Source organism: Apus apus, chromosome 3 (genome assembly GCF_020740795.1).
Source record: "Apus apus isolate bApuApu2 chromosome 3, bApuApu2.pri.cur, whole genome shotgun sequence".
Taxonomy (NCBI): Eukaryota; Metazoa; Chordata; class Aves; order Apodiformes; family Apodidae; genus Apus; species Apus apus.
The window spans coordinates 26951003-26967241 of NC_067284.1; the positions used below are offsets into that span (position 1 = coordinate 26951003).

The window sequence follows — 16239 nt, forward strand, 5'->3', positions numbered from 1 at the left end:
CAGCCCCCGCTTTCTGACTCTCCAGATGAAATCATCTCCAGCCTTTCATGCCTAATCAAACTAAAATAGCGCTGGACTGACTGCACAGCGTCATTTGTTAAATGAGAACAGCTAGAAGAGAAGGCTCATTCAATTTTTAAGCCTTTTTTGCACAGCAATGCCGCTGGTGCCGCGGAGCGAAGGGCCCGCTCGCAGGGCGGCCTCCGCTGCTGGCAGCAGGTGTCACACTGCTCTCTGCTGGCTCTGCCACACATTCCTGCTGCTGCACCACAGCCCTCTGCCTGCAATTACAAGCACTCCTTAAGCGATGACAGTGAAACAGGAGAGGGTTCTAATAAAACACAAAATCTGCCACACTTCAAGTGCATGTATAGGTGCGACTGTGCAGCCTCATCACGCTGAGAGAGCTCTGGAAAATCAAACTGCCCTCCCTGCTCCTGCTGCTGTTCAGCGGCCCCCAGCTCTCCTGCCTGCTAGCCAAGGGGTGGAGGATAGGTGGGGCTCCATCAGGAGCATATTGCTGTCCCCTCTATGCCCCAGCCAACCCACCAGGAGATGTAATACAGCCATTTACAGCTGCATAAAGCTGAGTGATTCATCTAAGCAAGCATCACAGTAAACAAACAAACAGGGTACAAAAATCTGTTGCTAAACAAGTCGCAGCACCTATGATATTCAAAATGTTATAATTTTTAATTACTAAGGTATACACTAAGGCAGAAAATATTTTGCAGCTATACTATAAAGCAACAGGGAATCCTCGTTTTTACTACCTCTGATATAGAAAACTTTATTGTATTATGCCTACCCATAGTTAAATATCATATCCTCAGACATATATCGATCACTTCAAACACTGGTAGCTTTCCCTCAGGGGATTCCTCACAGTGTCCTCTAAATCACCTAGCTGAAGTGAGATGAAAGATGAGATGAACCACTACCCCAGTGCAGCTTGGCAATATCTCTTCTCCTATGATTATGGAATGTGCAAAAAATACAAAGAAACTCCAAATCTCTTTAGTTAACTGCTCAGGGTAGACCTTGAGCTCAGTCTCCCAACTGAAGAAGCCTAAAAGGGGCAAGAAAGCCACATTATATGATAATGATAGCCCTGAATGCATGCAGAAAATGTGGTAAATTGAGCACAGAACATCATAAAAACATGAGACAGAGAAATGAAAATGATCTGGTTACCATATAGGCTTATGGGCCCTGGAAGACAGAAAACAGAGGGGGATGAAATTGTGTCCAGTTACTACTTTAAGATGACAAGGTGACATTCTAGTTTTGGTGCCTCAGGAATTTTTCCATTGGGATCAAGGAATACTCATAGGAATAAATATCACACTTGCATCAGAAGGAAAAGTTCACTCCCTGAGCTTCACTGAAGTGCTAGAATGGTAGCCAAGAAATTCCAAAGCCATTTTGAGTGGCTGCAGATCAGATGACGTGCAGCTCAGCACTTTAGTGTGAACAGCTGAGAAGAGCACAGAAGTGGGTAGGCAGAAAATCCCAAAGGTTCTACTTACTGGAAAAAAATAATACACCGAATATATGTGCACATAGCTATGTATGGAAGATCCAGAGTAAATTGACACATTTGTATTAAAACATTAATAATACATATATTTTAACCACTACCTATACATGCATTTTTTTTCAATACAAAAGATACCTACAATTAGTAAAGCATTATCAAAACATTTTTCCATTTGCTGCATGTTGAGTTTCTGTCTTTTGGGACAGAAACTATGGTTGATGGTCAATTTTTGAAATAAAATAATTAGCAATAAATAAATAAATTTAAGGTTATAAATTTTAATTTAATAAATTGTGTAAATATATGGTAAATAAATCATAACTCTGGGCCTATAGACCCTCAGTATTCTTTTAAGTCGAGAAGGGAAACCTGTGGGAGAGCAGCCAGGCATCTTTAGAGAAATAAAGCAACAGTATCTGAAGATGGCAGCTTAGTTAAAAGGGAGTCTGCATGAATACATACGGGTCTGGGACTAGTAACAGTGGGTGATGATAGGTGGGTGTAAGAACCTGAGTGGGTGCCAAAAAATCACTCTGTGGTACTTCTGAATAAATATGTCTGGGTTTGAACACTCCCAAAGTTGATTATGGATGGTGTCTACATCACAGATAACTGGCACAGGAAAGAAAAAAAAAAGGCACCAAAGAAACGTAAGCCCTTAGTACTCTTCAGCCTGATGGTTACAGATCCTAATAAGACAGCATCATCACCGATTCTCATTTCCTCAAAGAGCTGTTTACTCCCAAAATGTCACAAAAGGAACCTATGTACTGCAGATTCAGCATCTGAACTCCCCAAGCTGCTGCTCATGGACACTAACCAAGGGCAATAAACAGAATCAGTCACTCACTGGCAAGAAGGCACCAAAGTTTCATCTCCTGTCACTCACACACATCCAGACAAAGGAGAGCGTTTTCCCTGCTGCAAGGGAGAGGGCTGCAGGAGGACAACCTGTTTTCATCTTTTAACTTCCTGCTGTCATCTCCAAAACTAACATTGGTGGGAAGAATCACCTGTGTTGAGACACCTCAAAGATATAGAGTGCAGTCAGCTCTACCCTTATCCTGAGGGTAGAAGACTATGAGCATCTTAGAAGCACTCATGAAGTACTGCTACTCCTTGAGAAGCATCCCTTAAAGAGCAATGACATAGTGGTTCTTGCTGATAGCTTCTGTACAGGGATATGTTTCTCCCACCCTGAGCTACAGAAAGGTGACAAGTTGGGCTGGACTTTGTTGCAGAATGACAAGGGCAAATAGTCCTTCCCTAAAGCAGAAAAAAATGTGTACTTATTCTCTGTACTAATGCCACAAGGCTGTGCTCATGGCTGCTTCCACTGCTGACAGATGGAGACAGGGCAGATGATGAAATATTTGGCTAGCCATTAGCTACAAACATTCCAGCAGTTTCAGCACAGCTGATGCTCATGTTCTGAAGAAATTAAAAGGGGGGTTTTGTGTCTCTGCTCTAGATGTTATTTTTTTATTTTAAATGTCACAGTCATGTCCTCATTTTTCTTTGGGTTTTTGTATTTTTTAAAAAGGCTTATTCCAAATCACATGTAACATGCAATATTTCTATTGTTTAGGACAGCACAGGATTGTTTTTTGGAAGATGTACTACCCAGGCATTTTCTATACCACAAGGTTAACATAAATTTGAAAAATAAAAGTAATTCAATTAGAACGTTTCTTAAAATTACACTTACCTTTGGACAACCAAAAAATAGGAGATCAAAAAATAAACAGAACCTAACATATAATAAAACAAATACTGATGACTGGGTATCCTTGTCCTGACCAGATAAAATTTTGCTTTAAGAGCTTCATCATGGCAAGAACATAAAATACACAAACAATTTTCCACATTCAATACTTAGAAGATATAATTCCAATAAAAAAGGTAACTATCATTCTTTCAGCTACCTACCACTTCTTTTCCATTTATTTGTAGAATGCTGGGGTTAAATAATAGAAATGTCTAATTTTTAATTTGATTTTCATTATCTAATATTCAGCTTTTTAGTGAACCTAACCTAAATAAGAGTACTAATAGAGAAGTGTGCTGAATTTAACAACCGTCTTGCAGCCTTGCCTGAATTTTTAATTGCATTTGATATAAACAACTTTCTGTAGAGTATAAAACATTGTATTCTCCAGAATAATCTACCTGTTTATATGCAACACATGTACTCCATATTTGCTTTCAATTCTGTATTTTAGTGGATCACTTGCAGGGGTAATCAGTTCCTCATTTTTGTACCTAACAATCAAGAAAAAATGGAACTCATTAACATTAGCAACTATTCACAGCATTAATTTAGTAAATTTTTACATCCAGGTATCATTTACTATCATTGGAGCACTCTCTACAAATCTTCTCTACAAGTATATTTTCCACTATGTATGGCTAGATACACAATGGGGCATGAAGGCAAAGGGGGACTATCATTGCCATAAGAAAATGGAAAGAGAAGATGCACACCCAAACCAGAAGAGCAAGCAGTGAAGTGACTTGAACTTTCTGGTCCACTAGCCCTGACTCAAGATGGGAAGCAAGCTTTGTCTTGAATCACAGTAAAGCACTTCAGCACAAAGGGAAGCAGCAACAGGATTGTGCCTCAGGTTAAATCCTTGCAATCTGGTCTGGGTTCTCACATACTCAGGACAGCACTTGTCTGGAGAGAAGGGCAGCTTCAGGGATGTTACACTAATGTCCACCTCAACAGAGGGTGACACAAAGTGAACATGGATAGAGTCCGTGACAACAGCGGTGTTGTGCAAGACTACCCAGATTTAGCCAGGAGCCTGTGAGCTCTACATGTTTTGTAATTTGCTAATTCATCATCAGGGAATTCGGTGGCCAGAAAGACTGCAATGATTTCCACAGTCTGCCTTCTGAACTACTCAAGTTTGCTTCCCACACTGCACAAGGCCATTCAGCAAGCTGTCCTCCCACCCCTTCCACTGTGGTATCAACTGCTACGATCCAGCACATCCATGAGGATTATAAAGGGGGTTTAACATTGCCATTATGCATGTGACACTTATCTGTTATGCCATAGCTTCCAAATGAAAAAAGCTTAACAACATTTTTTGAAGGCTAGGAAAGGCCAGACTCTTACCATTGTACAACAGGGGTTGGAAATCCTTGAACAGTGAAGCAAAGACTCACAGACATCTTTTCCCAGACAGTGTGAGACCTCAGGCGCACTAGAATTTCAGGAGCTCGACTTATACTTTCCTCAAAAATGTGTCTTTCCAGAGCCATATTTTCTTCTACCTATTAAACACAGGAAAAGAAGCATCTAGCACCAGAAACAAATGGGGTAGAAGAGCAAATTTAAAATCTGCAAAATCAAAATCTGTTAAATCACTATGGGTATTTCAGTACATCTACTTCTGCTTGGATAGAAGAAAAAGGTTCAGCACTGTACCATCCTTTGTACAGCAAGTCTATCCAGATGTTCTCTAGCATGATGCCTGGCTGTGTGAATCTCTTTTTCCAAAGCAGACAACTCACTGGCAAACCGGATCCTTTTCTCGTCACTTACGTGAGACTTTTGTTCATGAGTCCTGTAGGACAACAAAAAATATCAGGTAAGAGTAACCAATATGAAGCTTCAAGATTGTCACTTGTATACTTTAGGCAACTGAGGGCTCTGAAACCATATCAGCACAACAAAACTCCAGTTTAGGAATTATTTTTAGAGTCTGTCTGCCTATCCTGATGAGCATGTCAAATGAATATAATTTTTTCTTAATTTTCTTTCCCATTGTGCATCTGGTGCCACAGCTTCAGGTCTTGAAAGCTGGTGTGGTCATGTTGACATGACACCCCACATCTTAGCCCCCTGGTAATCATGATCAAGAACCTGCCTGGCTTTCCTCTGGCCCCTGATTTTCCTTCCCATGGACACAGAAAGGCAGAGGAGTGAAGGCATATTCTGTGACTTCATGCTGACACCCTAGTAAGAGTTGGGCCTTGCTTTTAGAGTGTCCCTGGCTTTAGCACCTGGGAAACTCCGTTGGCTCCATGGCTGTATCAGCTGATCTCACCTGAAAGATACAGACCAAGTTCACAGGGATTTGCTGAACCATTGCATGCAAAAAAGCTGTCCTTGGGCAAGGGTCAGCAGACAGTATTATAGAAACTATCAGGAAATTACAACTTTTTGAGAAATGTGTGGGTTGTTCCCTGAAAAATCTAACTACATATTTTTCAGAATTCCTGAAAAAAATCAACACAGTTTTTTTTTGGAAGAGCTAGCTCAAGTTCCTGCATTCATGCTGATTCAGGATGCATGCCGTGAGGAAAAATAAGAGAGGTGAAGATCAAAAACTTCTAACATGGCTGTCATTATAGAATATGGCAAGATTCTTAAAACATAACCCAACATGTCATGAAGCAAGTAAAAAGACTTGCATGAAACTCCATGAACAGTAGATAGAGGCATTATTTGTCTAGTATTTTAAAAATATTTCTTTGTACAATTTCAGTGTACTTTAAATACCAGCTTTGTTCTGCCAAGTATTTCTTTATAGTGCTGAAATTTAGGACAGTTTTTTAAAAAATAAATTAGATTATACAAATTAGTTTAATTTCCCTAGAATATTCTGTTTCTGTAGTATATATTTAAAAACAACCAAAGTACCGGAACCATATGGATGTACAAGATTTTCACAACATATTTTCTACAAACAAGGCAGAATTTGTTCTTGTGGTGTAAATTCTCTATGACTTCAGTGCAGTCACTGTACAGCATGGCAGAGCAGAAAAAGCCAAATTCACTAACGGGAATATTGCCATCAGCACATTTACTATGGGATGTCATATCCAGGCTGTAACTGAGATGTGACAGTAAGCCCTCTTGATATTAAGGAAAGAACTCAAAATGTTCAAATTGATCCAAACCAGAATTTCAGAAATAGTTGGGTAGATCTCTTAAAAAATGAGGGTTTTGTTCCCCAGCAGGTTTGAAATGATTTTGGCTTTAAAGCTGTTTTCAAGAGTCAGAGTGGGAATTAAGGGAACAACTCGGAGTTGAAATATGAGCTAGAAAGTGACACTCAGTCATTTAGTATTCCAGCCAAAATAGATTAATGAAGAATGGTGACAGAGGAGCCTCCAGCCTTGCCAACTCTGAAAAGAGCCCTGGCAAAAAAATGATAGCAAATGGGACCACAGCCACTGCATAGGTCAGATGGGACCAACAGAGCTTTACCTTTTCCTGGATTCTTGCATTGCTTCATGAGCCAATGTCCGTGCCCTCCTGGCACAGAGTCTACATGTCGTTTTTCCCAAGCCAGTTGATTCATAATAAGCAGCCTGTCTGGAAGCAGCCCTTCAAATATGAAAGACATTGTTATAACCTAGCAATTCTGGTAAAACATGAACTCACAAAAGTCAGATAAATTACTTTAAATGAGCTGAATGCCATGACTGAGAAGCACTGCTCAGTGAGAAATCTACTTTGCATTCCTCACTAAATGCACTAGGGTGCTGATTCTCACTTGTTCTTCAAGGGCTTAATGCCTATCATCTGTCACTGGGGAACATTAGGCATTTTATTTCCTTCAGTTCTATTAAATTTATACTTACTTTAGTCTCCAATTATTCAAGTGCTATGATAGCACTTCAGTGAACCCCGAGGTTACGAGCCTGTCTAATGCACAAATGATACAGAATCCCTATATAACATCATCTATTTCTAAATATTCCTGCCTTTCTGTACTTCACATAACCTTCTGTATAACCTCTTCTCTTCCATAATGGAATCTGGACAAGCTAGACAGCTAGCTAGGCTAGCTAGTTATCCTAATTACTGAAGAGGAGGACAATGACTCTTAAGCAATCAAGATTCAAAGCTCCACGGTTTGAGATACAAAGAATGTGTATCTTGTGGCTAAAACTCTGAGATTCCACATGAGACCAGTTCAACATTTATTTAATTTTGAAAAATGAAATTGAATTACAAAAACAATAATTAGGAATAGCCAACTTCAGGAAAAGGAATACCCTCACATTATATGAAAGAATATGTAAAAACCTGTTTCTATGATTTACAATAAATTTCATGGCAATTTTTCTTACTTCAGAGTTTCAGTAGCATCCTAAAAGGAAGAATTTCCAACCTGGAGGTAGTATATAGGACACAACCTGAGCTAAAAGGTCTGTGTAGGCCAGTTACAACATAGCTAGAAAGTCTAGCTATGCAGTTGGGTGATTGCAGACAAGGAGAATCCCAATGGAAAGAAGTGGAAAACTACCACTCTGAATAAATCACAGTTTCAGTGGTTGGAGGGTGAAGTAAAATATCTTGATTCTAAGATCTGATCACCCAAAATAGAAACCCCTCTGTGCTCTGTATGTGAAATACATGGCACTTACTTTCTTGCTGCATACTCCTCAAGTACATATCTTGTCTGAATGTTGCGATAGGACTGATCAAAGTGCTTGTGCCTCCTCTGGTAAAATGGCACCGCTACTGACGACATACTTCAGTTTGTTACAAGCAGTAATTCCTGCAGAGAGGGAAACCACATTTACCCATGCATTTCACACACATAGGTTTTATAGTTTTACATACATACATGTACACAATTGTGTGTACATGTCCAAATGTATAAAATTCCATCAATTATTGCAAGTAGAGCCATCAGTGATACACATGGACACCTCCGGATGTATTTTATCAGCCACACAGCGGGACATGGAATCATAGATGATGCAGCTCAAAGAGAATTTCTCAGGTCATTTTCCCCTTCTTTGCAGATGTCATTTAACAGCTCCATAGAAATTTCCAGTGATGAAAATTTGACAGTTTTAGGGGCATTTTTAGGTGTTTCAGCTCTCTGCTCTTCAAACCTTTTACTTTGTCCCTTGTTGCAATTTATGCTCACTGTTTCTTGTCCAATTCACCATGACAACAAAAAAAAACCAGCCTGTATTCACCCACTTTTGTAGCAGTCTGTTGAAGATTTTGTTCACGTGTCCTTTCAGCTCTCTTGCTGAAACTAAACAATCTTTTCTCATGGGTTATTTTGTCTAGACCTCCAATCATTCTTGTTGCCCTCTTTTGGACTTTGTCCATTACATGGCATAGTTTGATCAGTATTTGGATAGAAGGTTCTCCAGAATGTTCAGGAAGCTTCCGTAGGCAGTGAGGGAGGGAAGAGAAAGTTTACTACTGATTTGGAGTTCAGCAAGTTCCCAGCCATGGTGCTAAAATAACCTAGAGGTGCCCATATCTCTTTAGGTTCATTAGAAATACGATGACAACTTCTTGCAAAAGTGGAGAATGTTACCAGCCGTGTCCAGAGCAAGGTGCCACTTTGTGTAACTACAGTCTGCTGAATAAGTCTTGGCTGGATTGGGGGCTTTTTGCTCATTGGCCACTTAGCCTAAATGGTGGTGAGGGATTCCAAGGGGCAACTGAACAGCCAACACGATCCCCAAAAGATGTCTGCACTTCAGTGACAAAGGAAGCAGTTTCTCAATACAAAGCAGGTTAGGCCAAATCCTGAAGTTTTCAGTCAGCCAAACTCCTGCAATAAAATCTAACTTCATCCTGAAGGTAAGGGGAGTGCCCTAGTTGTTGTACTCCCATGAAGAGCAGAGTCTGTCAGCTGCCATCCAGAAGCTGGGGCACAGGAAGAGGCAAGGCCTGAGACCCACCGCTGGGCTACCCTTGGGAAGCGAAGCAACAATAGCTCATGCAGGAGCCATGTTAAGGGGGTGTCAGGCTCCTAGGGGCAGCAATGGACTGGACTGACCCTGTCCAGCCTCCTCCAGGGCTCCCCCACCCTGCCTATGGCCCAGGACCCCATTTCAACCTCCACTGCCAGCAGTCGCTGCCCCAGCAACACCAAAGCAGGTACGGTCTCCAGCTCCCCACAGCCCGGTCTTGCCCTGCCATGGGCCCCGCCAAGAAGTGCCTTCCCAAGAAGGAGACCCTCAGACCCTGACCAAGAGTCTACATTTTTCACAAAAAGTCCTGTCAGCTCTAAGGGATTTGAATAGAAATCTTATACACTCATTTAGATACAATATAAATACCTCTTCATTTCAAAGGCACAGGTGCAGTTTTAGGCCATGTTCTCTTTCCTATCAAATACCTGGAGATACGTACTTTGGTGACAGAGATGAACAATACTCACATTAAAATTTGATTAATAACTGTTTCAGGGGGAAAAAAAAGTTTCTGGTAAAATGAGATATAGCTCAAAATTTAAGAACTTCACTCACTGTTTCATTGTCAGCTCTCAAATTCCATGTATTTTTTTTGTTTTCAATTATCTTTTTACTGCATGAAAAGCATATGCAATCAATGTACTTCAATAAAATATTGCTGAAAATGGGTTTCTAAATGTTTACTACTTATTCTGAAAGAAATAATATTTTGTCACATAATGGAATTTTTACTAGCATCTCATGTTTCAAAAAATCATTTTCCAAAATCCCCATTTGAGAATGAGAAGCAGTGGTAAAATTGTTGAAAAACTACAGATATTATCAAGACTTTTGCATTAATTATAAAGTGTTATTTGGTTACATTTTTTCTAATCATATTGCTAGCCAGATTGTATATGCAGAGGAAACAATTTTCTACATTTTATTGCAGCATTTTTTTCTTGAAAAAAAAGAGCTAAACTCCCTATACAACATGTCATATTTTTAGAAAGCAGAATGGAAGATGATTTAACAAAAGTTTGCCATTCTTAGTTTATCAAATCAGTTCATTTTATGTGTTTGTTTGACAATTTTGCCAGAACTGTATACAATCAGATCCAAATTAATTAAAAAAACAACCCACGTTTTATAGGCTAAGAAACTGAACTTTTAAGCATGTTAAAATATCTGTAACTATCAGATTTCCAGCATATAGCACTTACTAACAAAATGACATGCTAGTTATTTATTAAGCAGTGTAACAAAATCCAGCTGTGTCTGGTTGTCAGTTTCAGGTATTCAAAAGCTGAGTCAGATGCACCCAAGTCATGATGTCCTCGTATCAGCTAGTTTTACTTTCTCAACAAAAAAGGTCTCTGCAGGATAATACAGTAGGCATACTTAATAGCATTATTTTTAAAAATCATGAGAGCTAAAGAGATGAGTTTTTACAATTTAACACCTGGTAGCTTCATCTTTTGAATAACCTATAGTTACCTTTTCAATCCTTTTTCAAGAGCAATGAGAATGGCACGTCACACGTTCAGGAATGAGAGGTTTAGGCAAAATACCAGACACTGCAAGAGAAAAATAAAACAAGTTTAAAATAGTACTGTAGGACATAAAAGAAATACACTTCCACATTTCTAGCAAAAGAAGAAAAGTCAGCATGACCCAAGCTTGTCCAGCATGGTGCAGCACCTTACAGAGATGCTAGCTAAGTTGGAGCTGATACAGACCTATGAACTCATCATACGACATATTGTCTTAGATGCACCGACCCATGAGCAGCCTTGGCTTCTCCAAGTTTTGGTATCTGTACATGACATTTTGCTATACCTGCAGGTATAAAATACCCGTTTTCTTCCTGCTAGCTGTGTGACTATTGTGCATATGACATTTAACTTCCTTCTTAGTTTGTATGTTAACCAAACAGTGGCACAATGTTCCCTCTTTTCTATTTTTAATTAGCCCTTCCACTTAAGGGAAGGTGCAAAGGGCAAACCCACAGATTATGCTGACTCAGCTGTTCAGTGCTACTCATGTTTACATGTGCCAGTTAAATAATCCTGTGAATTTATCAACATGTAATTTATGTGTTGCTATGTTTATAACTCTCACTGATATCTAATGTAAAAGGGTTGCAGAGTAATGCCCATGTGTTTGGGTTATTTTCATTTTTGAGATGGGAGAAAGCATCTTTGCCATTTACAGTTCAGCCTTTTCCACTAAATGTAAATCTTACATTTTAATTAGCATATTTTGGTCTATTAGTCAGCACCCAGGATTTCTCAAAACTAGGGTTCAGATATTTTTCACATTTACCCAAACACCCTAAGAACAGAAAAAAGCTTAGCCATCCACCCCAGACTCCATACAAGCAACTAACTGAGCTTGTTATCAGCCAGACTCATTTTGCCTTCTGTTAACACACAGGGGAGCTGCCTGGCAACAATTCCAAATGCAATAATAACCTTCAGTTAATTACAGTGATGCTTGCAGAGTATGTATTTAATACTTAATAATGCTGCAAAGACAGGTATCTGAAGAGCAAAATCACAGCCTCACTGTAAAACCAGCTTCAGCAGAGTCTGCAGAGCATGTAGGGTATTTTGAGTTCAAGATAAGAGAAGCTTCTATTGTCTTCATAGAAACAACTTGTTGACTACTTTCCCAGTTTTCCACTGATACACAATTATGTGATATGTTTGAAAAACATAGTAACATTTAGCCAACCTTCCACTAACAGATAACATGACATGCAGATGACAGCTTGGCCCCACTGAAGTTAACAATTTAGGTGAACTGGAATTTTATTACTGGTACTGGCTGAAAACCTAATTATATTGGCATGTCAATGGGTGGAACTGACCCAAGAGCAAGATGTGTACAGTAGTTTGGCTGAGACATTGGGGGAAAAAAAAAAACATTTCCCAAAGGGAAATTGAAAATTCAACAAAAAAAAAAGTATAAATAGGCCAAGTGAAATACAAAATAATTTTCTGATAAATTCTGACAAATTATAAAGCACAGCACAAGTTTTATTCACCATGTTCTACTGTTATGTGACTGCAAGAGTTACAGAGAACTTGCTGAAATATACTGCCCATGTGTCAAAAACAACCCTTGAACTTCACCCATGCAGATCCTATTATCTTCCCTGCATTTAAAAAAAAAACCTAGAGTTACAGCACAAGATGGTCCTGAAACATTCTCATCTGACCTTTACTTCTTTGATGGAACACAGCACAATTGTACACTTTAAAAAAAAATAATTAAAATTATATTATTATTCCTGTTTATGTCAATGACTGTAAATGCTTGTGATATGAGCAGGACCTAAACTGCACTAATCTATGTTCTATATGAACCACTCAGAACACTGTTAAACCCAGACAAATATATTATGTAAGCCAAAATATTCTGAAGGATTAGTAATATAAACCACAAATTAATTAGACTGTTCAAATCGGTTTACATAAATGAATATTTTCACATGCTTAGTAGCATGTATATAACAATTTATACTTGGTCATGAGTAAAAGGCAGAGTTCCCAAGCCAGGATATGCATATTTTCATGCCACAGTAATACTGATCTGAATAGAAAACAATAATCTAGGACAATGTGACAAGGGGCCACATTCTTGAGCAGAGAAGCAAAGAGTCTGATATAGACATTGTTGGTTTGATAAGTGAGTTAATTTAAGATTTAAAGGACAGGCAGTAAATTCTAGCATGATCATTCACATAGCCTCAGAGAGCAGGCACACAACCAAATAGCTTGACAAATACCATGGGAAGGAGAACGTGGCTGTGCTCACCATACATAGACAACTTGCATTCCTGGACTCAGGAGGCTCTTGTCATGAGTGATGCACTATACAGCATGTACTTTCTCTGCCTGACCTGTCAATGTTGTACCATGCAACATGTACTTTCTTTGCTCATCTCTGTCCTTGTCCTTCAGCAGAAGTGCCGAAACCAATTAGAAGCCTCTTGCCTGCCCTCATGTAGCCTATCCTCCTCATTTTAGCTGAAAGATCAGTACATCCTGATCCTACATGCATATCCTCATTCTTGATCTTCCTCTGTATCTCATAGTTCTTAAATATCTTTGACTGTATGCTTTGACTTGAGACTTTGTCCTGTTTTTCCCATGACATAGGCAACATTTCCTCTACCTGTCTGTAGTTCTGCTCATTGTTCTCCACATTGTTCAAAGTTAAGTGTTTTCAAGAAACCTTGCCCTGTTTTTAGAAGCCCATTTTGCCATTTAATACTTCCATGGTACATTAAAGCCCATGGTATTTAGCTGATAAAATATGTTTAATTCCATACCACCTATACACCACAATGAAAGATAAAAGGAAAAGAAAAAAAAATAATCTAGTCATCAGTTGCTTCTAATGACCAATTAAAAAAATTACGCTATTGCCTAAAAAACATAATTCTTTCCAGATTATTATGTCAGTCCTGCAAAAATTGCAGTCAGTAATGAGAACTTTTTCACCTGGGAAACTTACTTTGGTAGAAACTTTTAGAGCCAGCATGAATCATTATGCAGCTCATAGACACTGCAGTCTAAGCCAGAATGGGATGAAGATCTGGTAACATCTTCCCCATTTTGGTAGCAAACTTTTAAAACCTACTATATCTCTCCAGCTCTCCAGTCTTCTAGCTCTGTGTGCATGTGTGTGTTTAGATCTTACACAGATAATTATGTTCTGTGTATGAAAAAGGATGTACTTTTAAAAAATCCACACAATCTACTGTCATTTTCAGATGCTTCTGTCTTTCCCATTGAAGAGTTTCTTCCTTCTACGTAACAAGAATTCTGTTTTAAAATTTTTTACCACAGAATGCAAATGCTTCTGAAATTTAAAAAGTATATGGAATTCTTATTTGCTTAAACCATAGGGAATTCCAGATAATGCTCACAGAGTTTTGAAATTCCTTTTCATTTCTGACATCTTTAGCTACCATCATAGCTAGTCTTATGTTTTACTGATCATTCCTCCTTTGTATGGGAATAGCATTATCCTAGTTTCACAAATCATTTTTAAACAGAAATCTTGTGGGCAACATGCTCAATATGGTTCAAATCATTCCTAGAAGTATATGCATTATCCTTCTCATTAGACCTAAAAAGAGAGTTCTCCCATCAATTTCTACTCATCTTGAATGTTCAGCAAAACAACATTATCAAGCAGCTGACGATGCTGGCCATCACAGATAGGTCTATTCTTTATTAATAATTTAATATGTTTTGAATGAGTAGGCTTTTAACATTTAACATGTTTAACATAACACCACATCAAACAATTCTGCCTATAAACACAGGTAGATCAAGCAGTTTCATGCAATTATTTGGCTTTAACACATGTATTATCAGTTATAATACACACCTTGACATTATAATAGTTCCTAAATGGGGACTATCTTCACCCTATAGCCATAAGAGTTAGTGAGGAGGCAATTTGGAATATACCATGAGCAGTCATGGTCACAGTCACAACCCTTGATAGAGTTAACCACCAGCTATGCTCTGCAGTAAATATGCATGAGGTAGAGCCATAAGTACCCTTCCCTCATATTAGGTCATTTTTATGAAGGAGACCACCAGTTCTTGTATTGTTTTGAGTCTAAAATATGTCATTTTGGCTTTTCTATTACTCTTATGATAGAAGGAACACAAGCCCCCAGTTTGACTCCCCTTGTCATATCCTTGGTATAAGCTAAACTGTATAAAGTCCAGAGAGAGTACTTCTGTAGACATTTTCTCATTAATTCATTATTTTACATGACTGAGATTTAAATTAGGCTGAATTTGGCCACATTGACTTGAAACCTTGCCATTCTAACACTCCAAATGCACAGTCACATGTTCCCACCAAGTTTTAAGATTTCCCTTTACTTGGTGAAGTGTGCTACATTCCTTCAGCTGGACAGCAAGGAATGTGAGACAGTAAGATCATGAAAGTCAGTCACTTCCCATCATCCCAACCTTCATTATCCTTCTTTATCATACTTTCATTGGTCACAGCAATTACCAGCACACAGATGTAGTTTCATGAGCATGATTTCCCGAGACTCTTATCGGTGGTATTTAGCTGGAATTTTCATGTGGCACAGAACACCTCACATAGCCTAGCAATACAACCACCAGAAACGCATCTTCTGAAGAAATGTACTTGAAAGTATGGTAGACAAAAAATAAAAGTAGGGATTTTTTTTGTCCTAGCTACCTCCTATTCTACAGCATGACAAATAGTTCCATCAGCTACCATAGGATTTTATGCTTAATTATTTATGCATACTTCAGATAAATCTTGGTTTGTCTCTTTATACAGTATAAGCACACAAGAAAGTGGCACTGCCAATATTTGTGCAATTGAAGAAGCACATATACCAACAGAACTAAGGACTGGTATAATGTAGTTCCTTATATGCAGAATGAAACAGGAAATGTAACACACAATAAAATCAAGCTGACAGTGCACAGGTGAAAACAATTTTACCTTAATTTTTTTGTTTGTTTTTTCATAAATCAATCTGTGTCCTGATTATTGCTTGTTTTCCCTGAGGAAGGCAATCTACTTTTTACAGAAAAGCACCCAACGCTCTCCCCCAATCACTCCCTTTTGTTCTGACCAAGAAAAACCTAGCTGAAAAATGGACTTACCGAGGGACACAGAAAAACTGTGAAGCAGAGAGGAAGACCAGCCCTTCTCAGCTTAGTAAACTCTGGCTGAGGAAAACAAAAATAATTCCTCTCTCTAAAGGCTACTACCCCTTCACTCCCATTTAAGGACAGATGAAATGCTATATTTAGAACTAACCAAGTGATTCTCCCTAAACTGAGGTCAGCATAATATGCAATATGGGTGTGAAGAAAAGAATAAGGCAGAAGAAAAGTCCTACCTACATACACAGTTTTATTATACCACATTTTAGTGAATGACAGACCTCATTCCTAAAAAAAAGTTGCTGATGTTAAAAGCAGGGTTTCTTTTCTTAGCAACACTGA

General features: G+C 38.6%; 1 protein-coding gene across 1 annotated transcript in view; it reads right to left on the reverse strand.

The window, feature by feature from the left end:
• The window catches only part of MYOM2 (myomesin 2), a 76128-nt gene extending 60151 nt beyond the window's left edge, over positions 1-15977 (reverse strand). The window contains exons 1-7 of the mRNA XM_051615823.1: positions 15895-15977; positions 10709-10788; positions 7931-8064; positions 6765-6884; positions 4977-5115; positions 4665-4822; positions 3710-3802 (exon numbers count right to left, since the gene is read on the reverse strand). Coding sequence (XP_051471783.1) covers positions 3710-3802; positions 4665-4822; positions 4977-5115; positions 6765-6884; positions 7931-8037 — 617 coding nt within the window. The 5' untranslated portion in view covers positions 8038-8064; positions 10709-10788; positions 15895-15977. The remainder of the gene's footprint in view (positions 1-3709; positions 3803-4664; positions 4823-4976; positions 5116-6764; positions 6885-7930; positions 8065-10708; positions 10789-15894) is intronic.
• Between the last annotated feature and the right edge of the window lie 262 nt (positions 15978-16239).